The sequence below is a fragment of the Carya illinoinensis genome, chromosome 3 (assembly GCF_018687715.1).
Source record: "Carya illinoinensis cultivar Pawnee chromosome 3, C.illinoinensisPawnee_v1, whole genome shotgun sequence".
NCBI lineage: Eukaryota > Viridiplantae > Streptophyta > Magnoliopsida > Fagales > Juglandaceae > Carya > Carya illinoinensis.
Window position 1 is genome coordinate 55,920,519 of NC_056754.1, and position 14,346 is coordinate 55,934,864.

A 14,346-nucleotide genomic window follows, 5' to 3' on the forward strand; every position below is an offset into this window, starting at 1 on the left:
GTTCGTCATCAATGGAGATTTTCTTTGTTTTTTTTTTTGGGGGGGGGGGGGGGGGGAGGAGAAGGGAAATGACTCAGGCGATGGTGTTTGCTCTTCTTCCCTCCCCAAAGTCTCCTTCAACAATGGTGTCTATGGCGTCCTCCACCAGAAAACTCTCTATCTCTCACTTACAAACGCATTGACACAATGAAACAACTTTTTCAATGTAGAGTCCATTTTTTTACAAAGGATTGCGCAAGAGTTGTTTATTTTGAACTTGTATAAATTATTTATCAAAAATCTTATATGCTTAATTACTTCTCTGTTAAAGATTTTCATTAAAAAAGTTCCAAACAAATTTTTCTTTCTTTTTGTTTTTTTTATTAAAAAAAACTTAAACTTGACTTCATGAATGTTTAGATTATGGAAACTTGCTTATGAGTAATGTTAGGTACAAATATCACGTAGGTCATTTGTAAAAATGTGGATCCTACTAAAAATGATTTTTTTTAACACTTTTTCAAAATGAGATCCACTTTCTTACAAAGACTTAAATAGAACTTGTCTATTTGGAACTTGTCAAATCATTTATCTTTTTCTCCCCTTTTGTTGTTGATGGATTAAGTTAACCAAGAAAGAAAACCCCTAAAAGATTAACAAGTTTGAGTGTAGAGGTTTAGTTTCTTGGTTAACAATTAATCACTGCATGGTTGATGGGATTTCCACCATGGACTTTTTGTCAAACATGTGGAGTGCATCTCGACTCAATGCCCCCATTGTCTGTTAGAGTTTGTAATTTCATTAACTTCATGCTAAGTTAATATATAGTCTTATTGAAACAAGGAGATACTCTATAAAGCATCTAGGCCCTAATATAAAGTTTGACTAATAAGATGTGAGACAAACCTCTTGGGAGTATCTATGTAAAGTAGAATAAATAAATAAATAATGTGGAAGAATGAAATATATATATATATATATATATGGAATTTTTTTACTCTTTGAAGTAAGTATCCTCACACACACACACACTTACATGGATTTTGATAATGACAAACTCATGAGATGTGTACAACCTTTGTGGTTTGTTGCAAATGAGAGAGTGAATTTTCTTTTGTTTGGTTGTGTGAGTAACACTATGCTTGGACATGTGGGGTACTTAAACAAGTACTTTGATTTAATTGACTTTAATTTTCTAGGGGATCAATTTTAAATTCTTTAGTGTTTGATTTTTTTTTGTATTTTTTTAGATGAGAAAGAGAATTGAGTTTGGGTTAAGATGCATGAAGGTAGTAATGGGTATGTTGTCTAGGATTGGGATACGTGACTTAGTTGGTCTGAGTCGTGCATCGGAATGTGGTTAATAGGAGAGTAAGGTGAAGGTTTTAGTGTCTTAACCATAAGGTGTATCATGGATGTTCACTTTAAAGGATAAAACTTTGAAGTAGAACACTGAATTTGAAAAAGGTGATCCAAGTGGGTCCCAGAAAGAGGAAACGTGATAAGAAAGACATAGAAGATAGAGGTAGTGACTGTAAATGTACCTCGAAGGTTTTAGCATAGTAAATGGCACGTAAGAACATATGGATAGACGCAGAGTGTTCCAAATAAAGTGTAATTCTATTTCTAGTATATTTACTTATGTACTAAATAGAAAATGACGTTGAGGTTATTTGTATGGATGTAAGTTGTCATCTGACACGCACATAAATGAGCTGCATGAAATGAATATGGCATGTAGTTTATGTGAGTATTACGTTCATACTCTTCTAGAGTTTTCTAAATAAATGAAAATGAAAACGAAATGCTTTTACTTATGATGCTTTATGAAATGACACGGACTTTACTAAAGAATGCTAAGTATAAGTTTTCAAGCATAAATATGTAACGGTCCTCCTTGGTAGCCCATTTTTAAGTATCCAAAGTATTAAGTATATGCGTGTGAATGGATGGTATATGCGGTAAGTATTGTATGTATTTTCACGAAACGAAATGCGAGGTTAAGACCTAATGCTTTAAGCAGTGCTTTAAATGACGTGAATAAAGTGTTTTAAAATACCTATATGAAAGACGATGCTTTAAACTATGCTATGAATTGATGTTTTAAATGATGGCATGAAAGATGATGTTTAAGCTCATGTAGGACTGGGCTAGGTAGATTGCAATGCCGGGTAAGTAGTATTGGTAGTGCACCCAGTGCTGCACCTTAACGAAATGGATTCCTAACATGTGGCTATAGGCACAGAGCATAACAGTGTGTAATGACCAATGAAAGTGATAAGAAAGAATGTATGCATGTTAAAAAAGAATGCATGTATGCTAAGACTCTTTAAGAAATGAAAGCAACGAGGCCTGGGGAACTAATTTACAAAAGAAAACTATTTTTAAAGAAAAGCCCCCACCTCATAACATTTTAAACGAATAAATGTTTATGTATGATATGTATGGAATGATGAATGCATGATTGAAAACCCATGTTGTTATATTTTAACTATATGAAGTAATGCTTATGAGTAATCGACTCATTTTAGTTTTTATGTGTGCCCTCTTAGGGACAAGATGAGTATGACGCATTAGGATAGACACGGCCCAAGGGGAAGAGCACAGAAGCCTAAGCATAACCTTTTGTATAAGAGACTTTAATTATAAAATTTAATATTTTTCGATGTAACCATTTAAATTAAGAAACACGTTTTATTTATAAACATGGAGTCTTTTGTATCCTGGTATGGAAGGAAAAGAAATTTCAAAACGAACAGTAATTCACGTCTCTTTTTATAAAATCATTTTCTAAATAACCCACCACAAGGACAAGCGTTACACCCCACACCACCGAGTCAACCTTCTCTCCTCTAGAGACATCTGTTCCCATCTCCCAAGTGCTGGAATAGATCAATCTTCTCTCCCAGAAGATTGATACCATTGTTGCAACATTGAACGTTAGCCAATCTAAGACAGAGCAACATATTGCTGCGATATGCTTAGATTGTGTACAAACAAATGACAAACTGGTTCAGCTATTTTTGGATGTGCAGCAAGTAATGGAGAGCGTGATAGATTCCTATGTGGAGTAAGTGTCAGCTTCATGACAAAAAGTGGGAGTAGAGTGAGGGGGAGTGCAGCAGCAAAGGAGTAGCAGTCTTTTGATCTTTGATTAATTTTAATTTAGTAATTTTAAAGTTAATTTGAGTTGTAATCTGAAAAATATTTATTTTTCTTGCTTGCTTTGATTTATTTTTGCTGAACATGTTTGATGATGACTAGAACATTACTAGACTTAGATTATATTTAAACTTGTGATGTTGATGAAACTAATCTTAGTCAATTCTCTATATCAGTATTTTTGTTTCTTGATTATTTTCTTTGATTTTCTACTCGATTTTTTGGTCCGCTGGTTGTGTTTTATAGGTCTATAGTACATTCTTCAAGGTTGATTAAGGTTGATTTTGTCACCAATCAGCCAAAGGGGGAGATTGTAGATGTAAGAGTTTGATAAGGACTAAGTGACTTAGTTGATAAGTTTGCATAGGATTAGGCAACTAAGATGATATAGTTCATCTTATGTTGGGTTTTATATTTTGGATGAAAGTAAAATACTTTGAGTTTCTTTAAAGTTATTTTGAATTTATCTAAAGGTTGTCAAAAAATTCTTCTGAGAATTTTTATATTGTTTCTCTCAAAGAGTGTGATCGTTGATCCAAAATTGAGATAGTGGAATCGAGATTCAGACACTGGAATTCTAGGAGAAAAGTCAATGTTTGAAAATCTTTAGAGATTCTGGCTGCTATTGCGGTAGAGACAAACGTGTCGTTTGTCATGTCAAGTAAGAGAATCAATTGGCAAAAGTTTTGTAATTGAAACTTACTTGTACTTGATTTTCAAATAATAAATTTGATTTTTCTAAATTTGGCAACCCCGAAAGGTTTTACCTTTAAAGAGTTCTTTAAAAGGTTTTCATTTGTTACCAATCTTTGTGTTATGTAATTAATTAATTTATGTTATTCTTTGGTTATTAAATAATTGTATGATTGACGACTAACCAATTTGTTGAGTGAATTGGTAGATCGTTGTATTACAATACATGAATATTTAGAAAATTTCACCAAGAAACCATGGAGGGTAAATTAGTGGGGTTCAAACTTACAAACCGTGATACAGTCAGACTGGCCACTCACCTCACTGCACTTGATATGAAGCTAGTTGATTCGTCACAAGTAAGGGGCAAAATTGCTTGTCTTAAGAAGACACAATGCCAGTTTACCGATTTAATGGGCCAAACGGTTATAAGTTGGACCTCTGTCACCAAAACTTACATTGGTATGGAAGAACATTGTGCTATTGGAATACAGATAACCTTCCTCTTCTTTTGGTCTAATATGGTTACTTTTCATTAAATTCATTGCATGCATTGTCTGATTATTGGATTGTTATTAGTATGGTTTAATTCTTTTGGATTTCTTAGGTGCGATCCTAATGGAAAAAGTTCAAGACGAACGGATGTTGAAACTAACGATATCCTTTGCGTAATTTTTGTTTAGTCGGTCATCATAGGGGTGCTTCATTATGCCTCAATGTAGGAACCCCCCACGAGAGAGTAGGAGTAGCGGTTGGAGGAGGTATTAAGGGCTCGGGGGCTCGTATTGGGCCCTGGCACAGAGGCCATGATTAATGTGGATGAGATGAAGGTATCTGGCCTATTTCGAGGAGGGTTAAACCGAGCGAGGAGTTCTTTTAGGCGACGGAGGGAAACGCCCGAGCCATCAATCTCACTAGAACTTAGCTAGGCGATCGAAACAATTGCCGCCAGTGTTGTAGCTCGGACAAAATTAAATAAGATTATGTATGCATCATGCAATTAGAAGTGCAGTAAAGGTGAGGGGTCTAGTGGGTTTGATGCAGCATTTAGCAGTATTGCACAGTGTATAAAGTTCTTGGACAAGATTACCCTTGTGTTACCATCGGACCTTCATCTTTGTGTAGCGAAAGCTTTTATAAATCCAAATGTTTAGGAAATCTTCCATCTCATGAGTACATATTTGAAACTAAAGTGGGCATGGTCGTTATAGGGACCATGCATATCGGCACCCCACCCTCTCTTTTTTGGGAAATTTTGGTATATTGTTGCGTTTGAATTTTGCTACATTGCTTGATTTTGGTACATTTGTTGAGTTACTATATTATTGTGTTTGCTAATTTGAGGTGATTTTGAATCGATTTGATTAATGTTTGCTAATTTGATTTTGGCTAATCATTGTGTTTGTAGTATGTTAGACGGACTTTTTTATTTAGAATTTTGTTACATACAAGCAAAGTCGCGTACTAATCTGTGTATCAATACTGATTCCTTCATATTTAAAATTTTAATTAGCACTGTTTTCAATAAAATCTACTTTTTGACCAATCACAATATATTGATGCACATATTAGTATACAATTGTGCCTAGATTTTTCCTTTTATTTTTATTTTTATGGTGAATTGGATAAGGATATTAATATTTGCAACACAAATTGTTTTGAAAAATGCAGAATAGACAATAATAGTGGGTCGAATGATGAGACTAACACAGACGAGAACTATGGGAGCCAGGAGGCATCGAGTATCTGAATTGATATTGCACATTGCATGATTTACTTAGCCCACATTATTCAATCACTCACACTCTGGATATTTAACCAAATGATCGGAGCATCCAGAATAATAGAACTTCCTAACACAACAAATCATTCACTGAAAAGAGGAAAAGTTAAGAGAAACGTGCGTAGGCTGGCTGTAAGCATCCAGAATAATAGTATGGACTATGGAGAGCTCTTTGCCACTCACGAGTCCTCGCCGCTGAGATCTCCCCATCGAACATTGTGTTTTGCAGCAAGATAATGTGCTCCAACTGGTCCTCTACTACCATATGGGTAGAGCTCTGGAACAATCTTCTTCTGTTCAAGTTCTTTTAACAAGGGAGTAAATAGCGCCCAGGCAGCATCAAGCTCATCACTTCTAATAAACAATCTTCGCTCCCCTTCGACTGCATCCAAGAGTAGCCGCTCATATGCATCCGGAATTTCTCTTGAATACCTGCAAATTGAAACCAAATCCTAACTAAGGTCTTCATAGGAACAACAAAAATCCACGATGTTGCAATAATCTTAGACAAATGTATCCTTCTCAAACTTTAACTATCACTCATGGTTCGTGCTTCACGAAATTATATTGTATGTTTCTTGAAAAACTCCTAGGCCTAAGAATATATACTGGTAGCAATGAGAAAATCAATGCATAACACATTGCCTTATAAGATTAAGTATGAACCTCGGAATATACCATAACTCAAGATAATACTTCTCTTTCAACCTCCATAATTAAGGTCTTGAAGGTTGGAAAATTGTTGTGAGCATAGGAAAATTGTAGTCTGATAATCGACATGTCTGTTACAATATAAGAGAACAGATAGAATGTCTTCATTATTCTCATACCTTGCTCGGTAAAGCAAATTTAGGTCACTGCGATCTAATCTCATTCCAAGACCAGGAACTTTGTTATTGATCTTCAAATAAATGGCCTCATCAGGTTGGACACGAAGCACAAGGTCATTTGTGGCCTTATCTAAGTCGGTTCCAAAGTTTCGTTTATACAAGTTACCAGGGACGTGTCTGAACTGAACTCTGATCTCTGCTCTGGCGTTCCATTGCAACAAAACTTTTCAGATGATACAATTATTAAACCTCAACAACATACAAGAGCATACTCAATAGAGAAGCTTCTCATCAACAAGTTTTTTGTAATACCGCTTGGTATGGAGAGCCTTGCCGGCTTTCATCAGGAAAGGAACCCCATCCCATCTGGCATTATTTATAAAGAGAGCTGCTGCTGCAAAGGTTGGAGTAAGACTGTTATTTGGTACAGTTGGGTCATCTGTATAAGCAGGATATGATTTTCCGCCCTTGCTGTGGCCCTTATATTGACCAACAGCTACATCTTCAAGCTGCAGTGGTCTCATTGACCTTAGGACCTTAACCTGAAATCAAGACCATGCTCACTGGTCAGTATTACGATCTCCTCACAAACAAAGGCACTCTTTTGCAAGACATCTCTAGAAACTTCTATATTTATTTTTGGTTAGACATAGACAGAACGAGGATGGAGTGGTGGTTAGGAGTAATGCTAAAGGTCATCAATAGTTTTTGACTGATTTTTAAGCTAGTTCTTCAGAAAGGAAGTGATAGATATCAGAGAAGAAATAACTAACACTGCAATCTTGATGGTTGACTTCAAAGCAACAAAAGATAATACCTTTTCGTTCCTGATATCCTCAGCATCTAAGCTGACAGGAGTCTCCATTGCAAAAAGTGCTAGTATTTGCAGAAGATGATTTTGCATAATATCTCGTATGATTCCATAGTTATCAAAGTATCTGAGAAATTGAACAAAAACAAGCAGGTGCTCATTGCCTGAGAAAGAATAATGTAACTTCATTTCTCTTATAATCATTTAATATTTGGAGCTCACCCCCCTCGTCCTTCTGTACCAAAATCTTCAGAGAATATAAGTTGCACATTGCGGATGTAGTTTCGGGACCATAGAGGTTCAAAAACAAGATTTGAGAAGCGAAGCACTGAGAGATTCTCAACAAGCTCCTTGCCCAAGTAGTGATCAATCCTGAAAATTATCAGCAAGATCAAGATTTTCTCACTAATTCTATACGTCTATCAAAAGCAACAAATAAAAATGTACCTGAATATTTGGTCTTCAGTTAGGTACAGTTTCAGGCATCTTGTCAGCTCACCAGATGACTCTGAATCACGACCAAATGGCTTTTCAACAATGACCCTTGTCCACCCACTTGTAGAAGAAGCCCTAAGGCTAGCACATTTTACAACATTGACAAATATGTTCGGAGGTATTGACAAGTAAAATAACCTATTTGATAGTTTTCCAGCCTGAAAGAGAGCACAGCCAGAGAGTCACAACACCAAAAAGGGTAAGCCTTGGGAACAAACAAAGAGATTCAGCTAAGATCACAGGTATAGTCTTTGAATTATGCTACTGCAATAAAATTAGGAAACAAAAATAAACAGCTTGTTTCTGCTAAGTTTAAATTAGTAGATATTGGAATTCTATTCATCTCTCTCTCTCTCTCTCTCTCTCCCCTTCCTCTGGTTGGAAATGGGTATAAAATAGCAGGTCAACACCTGTTAAAACATATGAATAGATTACAATTACCATTCACTATAGTTAGGATAACAGTTCAAAACAGAGACGAAAAACAATGACAAGGGATTTAATCTAGCATCACATTACCTCTTTCTCCTGCAACTTTCTGTTTAATTCTGCAAAATGCTCCTCAGAATCATACTGTCCAGAATGGTAGAAGCATCTTTTCAAGAACCGATCCATTTTGTCTTCACAATTTTCCCTGTAAGTTCTTGCTGTGCATCAATATATCTACTACGAAAAAACACAAAGTACATTGTTGCATGTGGATGATGGTTTAGAAATATAGAACACCTCTGATCAATTCTGCAAGTTAAGGTTCTGCTAATCATGTTCCGTAGCTCCTCATCAGTCATTTTGGTCCGAGCATAACCAAACACTATAAAATTCTGCATAGGCATAATTGAACAATAAATAATTGTAATTGGTAAGCCATTGCCAAACATTTTAATCTGTTTGACATAGCCAGGCAACAATTAAACATTTATGAAGCAGTAGAAGAAAGGAACCTCAGGTAGCCAATCTTCATAATAAAGAGCAAAAAGTGCTGGAAATATCTTCTTTTTGGCAAGGTCTCCTGAAGCGCCAACAATGGTTATGCTGAGATGAGGTCCTACATTTTCTGATTGTGAAAATGGAAGGGATTCCTCTTTCCCTTGAGGCTCCATATCATTTTTGGCCAGAGGAACTCCAGCTGTACCTACTCTAAAATCCAATCTAAAATTGAATTTTAAGATACTAAACAAAGAAAACAGATGCATAAATGGAATGCCAACATAGGGAGAAGCAGGATAAACAAACCAAATACATTCCTAATCTTCAAAAGCAAATACCTTCTCGACCAGTTGCTGGAATTGTTATCAGTACATGTATTCAGAATCACATAATATTTGGTGGCCAACAAACCAGCACAGATGAAACTTCAGACGTTAAAAGGTTAAAATTTTCTGCCTCTACAAGTTTAAAACTTTATTATTAGTGGCAAATTTTAATATTACACTAACAACTGTTAGGCTAAATTGCAAACGGTTAGTAATCCAACAAGTAATCCCCATTATCATTGGGACTGAAGGGTCTTAAATCCTAAGGTTGAAGATATCAGACATCATCTCAGAAACTTCCACAAATCCAATGCTAGAAAGAACGCTTATGAGTGATATAGCATACAGAAGGCACCTAACAAGACAATTCCAAATTAACTGACAATGTGAAACCAATTCAACAAAACTATAAGAGAACCCATTTGGACTCATGCGCGCCCACACACACACACACACACACACACATATGTAATGATAAAACTACCAAGAAGTGGGGAAACCGAAAACTGATAATAAAGTTGGGAAGAAAAAACATACGCGAGGAAAGCTAATTATTCAAAATAAAAAGAAAAAAAAGGGACAGTACGTATCGGTTTAGAGAGGAAAATTCTCCCATCTACCCAGGAAAATATGAAAAGGAAAGAGAAACTCTACCATCTTGCAAAGAAACAGCATTGAGTGGATGCCCACTTGAGGATTTAAGCTGAAAGTGCTTTCTGGGACGGATTCTCAGACGAATCAGCGAGATCGATGTCGAAGAATGTGATTTTCTTGGCACAATGTTAAATCTACTGGATAGATGTGTCTCATTCTTGAACGAAGAGGGTGTGAAGGTGGTTGAAGAAGAAGAGCAATAACCGAACTGCGAAGCCATGCAAATTGCGTCGGACAAAAATTAAGCTCAGTTTTCAGCAATTATGAGAGTGGGATATATGCAATATAGATCTTATTTGCGAGGAAATAATTTTTGATACAACCGGATGGCAAATAGATAAAAAGCTGGCCTTTCAGTTGTTGAAGAGAGGCCGATCAGTGAAACCACCACACAACTAATCAAAATCAAAGTTCCAATCTTGTTTGTGTGGTCAAGGATTTTGTTTCTAAAAATACAATACGACCGTTCGATGACTTCACAAAACAATAAAATACTTCATTACAAAAGGAGGCTGCCAAACAGTTAGGAATGGCCCATATAAGAAACAGAGGCTAAATGCTTGGGTTGCTTTGCATGGGCCAACTAAACTAAATTTCGGGAGCTCGGGCCCTAGACGTTTTAGTACTGTATATTCCCAAGGCCTGTATTGTCCAAGGAAAATCATCACTGTATCATTATTGAACTGATTGTAAAATGCGATGTAAAACAGTTATATGTGTATCGTTATCTTTATCCAAAATTAATAAAAGAGGTATTTTCTCCTCTCTCTGGGTCTCTCTTGAGTAGAGGTATTTTCCTATCCGTGTACATGTTTGATAGAAGTGTTTTGAAATGAAGGATGGATTGGAGGCACTTAATGCAAAGATGTCTCTTACAGAACAAGAGAAGAAAGAGATTCATGTGGAGACAAGTCTTCTGGAAGATGCAATTATGAGAGGAGAAATCTGTTTGATTATTAAGCTTCTCAACACAAAACGCTACAACAAAGAGGCATTGAAGCAAACAATAAATAAGATATGGAGATCTGTAAAGCCTATTAGGTTTTGAGACCTAGGGTCAGTGTTCATACTTGCTTAATTTGAGGGTGTTTGATAAAAAGAAAGGGTGCAATGTGAGGGGCCATGAACTTTTGATAAGAATTTGGTGTTGCTTAAGGTGTTTGATGGCAGTCAATACGTTCATCACATTCAAATAATAGAGTTGCTATTCTGGATTCATTCATGATCTGCCTCTTATGGCTCGTAACAAGTATATTGGCCATCTCATTGAGAGTTCGTTGGGCAAGGTTATGGAAGTGGATTTGGAGAAAGGAGAATTGGAATGAGAAGAATATATGCGAGTTAGAATCTGTCTTGATATTACGAAACCTCTTTAGCGATAGAAAAAAAATCAATGTTGGAACAAATAATTCTTGTTAGGCGTGATTCACATATGTAAAACTACCTATCTTTACTATTATTATGGAACACTGGGGCATACCCATCGGGAGTGTGAAAAGTGGAAGGCAGCAAGTGAGTTTTATAAGATGGAAGGTTTTCCCTATAGGCAATGGTTTCGTGTCGGAAATTTCAATGATCGAAGATGGGAGAAGTAGCAACAACAAGCAAAAACGGATCATATTCCGATTACTTCGGTTAGCAATAAATGGCAACAAATAGAAGGGGCAAAAATCTCGAACTGTTCATATTCAGGAGATAGTTTGGAGGGTGGAAATGGTGGGATTGTGCAGGAAATTTTAGAGAGAGGGAATCATGGGATTGTGTAGAATTCTAGTAATCATTAAGTTACTAGTACTAACGTGATACCAGCTGTAATTCAGTTATAAATGGGTGATGGAAGCAAGAAATTACGCATAACAAAAATACAGGGGGATTCCAATGCAGGGGAGACAAATCAATTGCAGATTTGGGAAGATGAAGTCATGCCCATAAATATAGAAAATGGGTCTATAGGCTTGGGCCATTCAAAGGTTTTTTCCCAGGATGAGAGCCCACTTACGTCACTTATCATTAGCCCAATTACAAAAGGCTAGAAATGGAAAAGAAGGAATATGGAAACATATGTGATGGCCCTTGGAGTTTTTGCAAATGGGGAGACTCGATGGAGAAGGACGATGGAAGATTTAGAGAATGGAGAAGAAGATGAACACAAAGTGAGGAAGAAGGTGTCTAACAGAATTGATGAACGCAGAGAGACGAAGTCCAATTCAAAGATATCGGTGGAGCTTGTTCCACAGTCTCGTCGAGATCAATGGAACTTTTAAGTTGGAATTCCTGTAAGCTTAGAAAGCCATGCGGAATTCACACACTTCGAGACCTTGTCAAGAAGGAAGGTCTTGATGAAGTTGAAAGCTCGCCAAATGGAATTTTGTAAGTATAAGTTAGGGTTACAACATTGTTTTGTTGTTGATTGTAAGGGTCATAGTGGAGGAATTGCCATGTTGTGGAAGGATGAGATTAAGTTCTATGTTTTGAATTTTTTAAAATACCATATTCATGCCAAGATTTGTGTTGATGATGTCAATAAAATGGAATGGTTTATCACGGGTGTCTATGGACACGTTGATACAAATCACATAATAGAAACTTGGAATTTAATTTGATTTGTCGTTTGAGATACTCAGTTTAACGAGATGTTATGCTTGAATGTGAATTAAGGGACTTGGACTTTAATAAAACTCCATATACCTGGTGTAATAAAAGGGAAGGTAATGGTAGTATTAATGAGAGATTGGATAGATTTCTGGCTAATTATAAGTGGTAGTACCCTATGATGATGGTTACACATGGAGTTGTTGTCTACTTAGATCATCTTCCCTTGTGGATTGATACAGATGGTGGTAGGATTTACAACCAAGGAAAGAAACCATTCAGATTTAAAGCTATGTGGGTGGGGGAGAGAGAATGTGCTGATATAATTGAAAAGTCTTTGAGATATATTGGGAGTCATAACACTATAAGTGAGGTAATGGCAAGGATATCTAAATGTAGTGAAGAGTTGAATACATGGAATAGGTCTATATTTGGAAATGTCCAGAAGCAACTCCAAAATTAGCTGAGATTACAAGAACTTCAAGTTTTTAATCCTACATATTCAAAGATTATAGAACACTAGTCAACCAGAGATGAAGTGAAAAAATGGTTGGAGAGAGATGAAATCATGTGGAGACAAAGATCCAGGATCTTATGGCTTAAAAGGGTGACCAAAATTTGAAATATTTTCGTTCTAAAGCTTCTATGAGAAGAAAAATAACAAGATTATAAGGTTGCAAGGTGATTCTGGGGCTTGGAAAGAAGGGGACCAAAGGGATACACTCATTACAGATTATTTTCAAACTGTGTTTTCTGTTGCTGATCAAGTGGATTATGTTGATATTCTATTTCAAGTTGAATATATGGTCATAACTTAGATGAATGAGGAGTTATCACAGTCTTTTCTCGCAGAAGAAGTGAATCAAGCTGTTAAATAGATGCACCCCACCAAAGCGCTTAGTCCAAATGGTATGTGTCCTATCTTCTTTCAAAGTTATTGGAGTATCATAGGGAGCTCCATCACAAATGTTGTTCTGCAAGTGTTAAATACTGGTGAGTTCCCTAGGGGCTTAAATCACACTTTTATTACATTCATTCCTAAGAAAAAATCTTCGATAAAAGTTGCTAATTTTTGTCCAATAAGTCTTTGCAATGTTATTTACAAGCTTATTTCCAAAGTGATTGCTAATAGACTTAAGAATGTATTACCTAATGTTATATTTGATTCTCAAAATGCTTTTGTCTCGAGAAGGCAAATTACTAATAATGTCCTTATTGCTTATGAGCTTATACTCTTCCTGAAAAACAAAAGAAAGGGTATATGTTTGTAAAGCTAGACATAAGCAAAGCTTAAGATAGAGTGGAGTGTATTTTTTGGAAAAAATTATGGTTGCGCTTGGTTTTGCTACAAGTTTGATTAAGCTCAATAAGAAGTGCGTTAGAACTGTTACTTTTTCTATGTTAGTTAATAGAGTCCCAAAAGGCCCTATTATGCCTAATCGAGGTTTGAGATAAGGTGAACCTTTATCCCCTTACTTATTTTTACTGTGTATTGAGGGTTTGATAAGTCTACTAAGGAATTGTGGTGGCAATGAATCTGTGGAAGGTATTAAAATTTATAGATGTGCCACTCGAGTGAATCATCTGTTGTTTGCAGATGATAGTTTCATATTTTGTAAGGCTGACTTAGAGACAAATAGAAACATTCAATTGCTGCTGAGTAAATATAAGAATGCCTTAGGATAGAAAATCAATCGAGAGAAAACATCTATAGTTTTTGGTAGAAATGTGATAGAGGAGTTGAAAGAAGGAGTCATGCCTTTATGGGGTGGGAGTCATACTCAACAATATGAAAAATATCTGGGCTTACCTCCTATTGTTGGCAGATCAAAGAATCAAGCTTTCTCAGTTATAAAATAAAAAGTTTGGTAGAAGTTTCAAACCTAAAAGGGTAGTCCATTGTTCTTATTAAAGCAGTAGCACAGTCTATCCTAACTTATACAATAAGCTGCTTTAAGCTACCAAGATTATTATGCACCGAGTTAGAAATTGGAAATGATGATGGCACAATTTTGGTGGGGGAAGAGATAAAAGGAAAATAAAATTCACTGGATCAGTTAGGTTAAGATGTGTGAAAAAAAGTTTAGAGGGGGA

General features: G+C 36.1%; 1 protein-coding gene across 4 annotated transcripts; it reads right to left on the reverse strand.

Annotated features, from left to right (window-relative positions):
• Window positions 1–5,558: 5,558 nt before the first annotated feature.
• LOC122305489 (glucose-6-phosphate 1-dehydrogenase, chloroplastic) lies at window positions 5,559–10,107 on the reverse strand. Of its 4 annotated transcripts, none has more exons than XM_043118059.1 (10): window positions 9,661–10,107; window positions 8,695–8,885; window positions 8,480–8,574; window positions 8,273–8,387; window positions 7,706–7,911; window positions 7,481–7,630; window positions 7,265–7,385; window positions 6,760–6,989; window positions 6,448–6,648; window positions 5,559–6,049 (listed from the first exon to the last, which is right to left on the reverse strand). In XM_043118059.1, the coding sequence occupies exons 1-10, from the start codon at window positions 9,878–9,880 to the stop codon at window positions 5,797–5,799; spliced, it is 1,782 nt and encodes a 593-aa protein (XP_042973993.1). In that variant the 5' UTR covers window positions 9,881–10,107; the 3' UTR covers window positions 5,559–5,796. The 4 variants fall into 4 exon arrangements, with proteins under 4 accessions (XP_042973993.1, XP_042973994.1, XP_042973995.1 ...); XM_043118060.1 differs by having other exon boundaries at window positions 8,695–8,923; window positions 9,661–9,800; XM_043118061.1 differs by having other exon boundaries at window positions 8,695–8,890; window positions 9,661–9,799.
• Window positions 10,108–14,346: the final 4,239 nt, after the last annotated feature.

Bases quoted from the DNA above. Each gene is read 5' to 3' on its own strand.
- LOC122305489 (XM_043118059.1), bottom strand. From the start codon at position 9,880: ATGGCTTCGCAGTTCGGTTATTGCTCTTCTTCTTCAACCACCTTCACA. The intron at 8,388-8,479 runs GTGTTCTATATT...AAGAACTTACAG, and splicing joins ACTTGCAGAATTGATCAGAG to GGAAAATTGTGAAGACAAAA. The intron at 6,050-6,447 runs GTATGAGAATAA...TTCAATTTGCAG, and splicing joins AATTTGCTTTACCGAGCAAG to GTATTCAAGAGAAATTCCGG.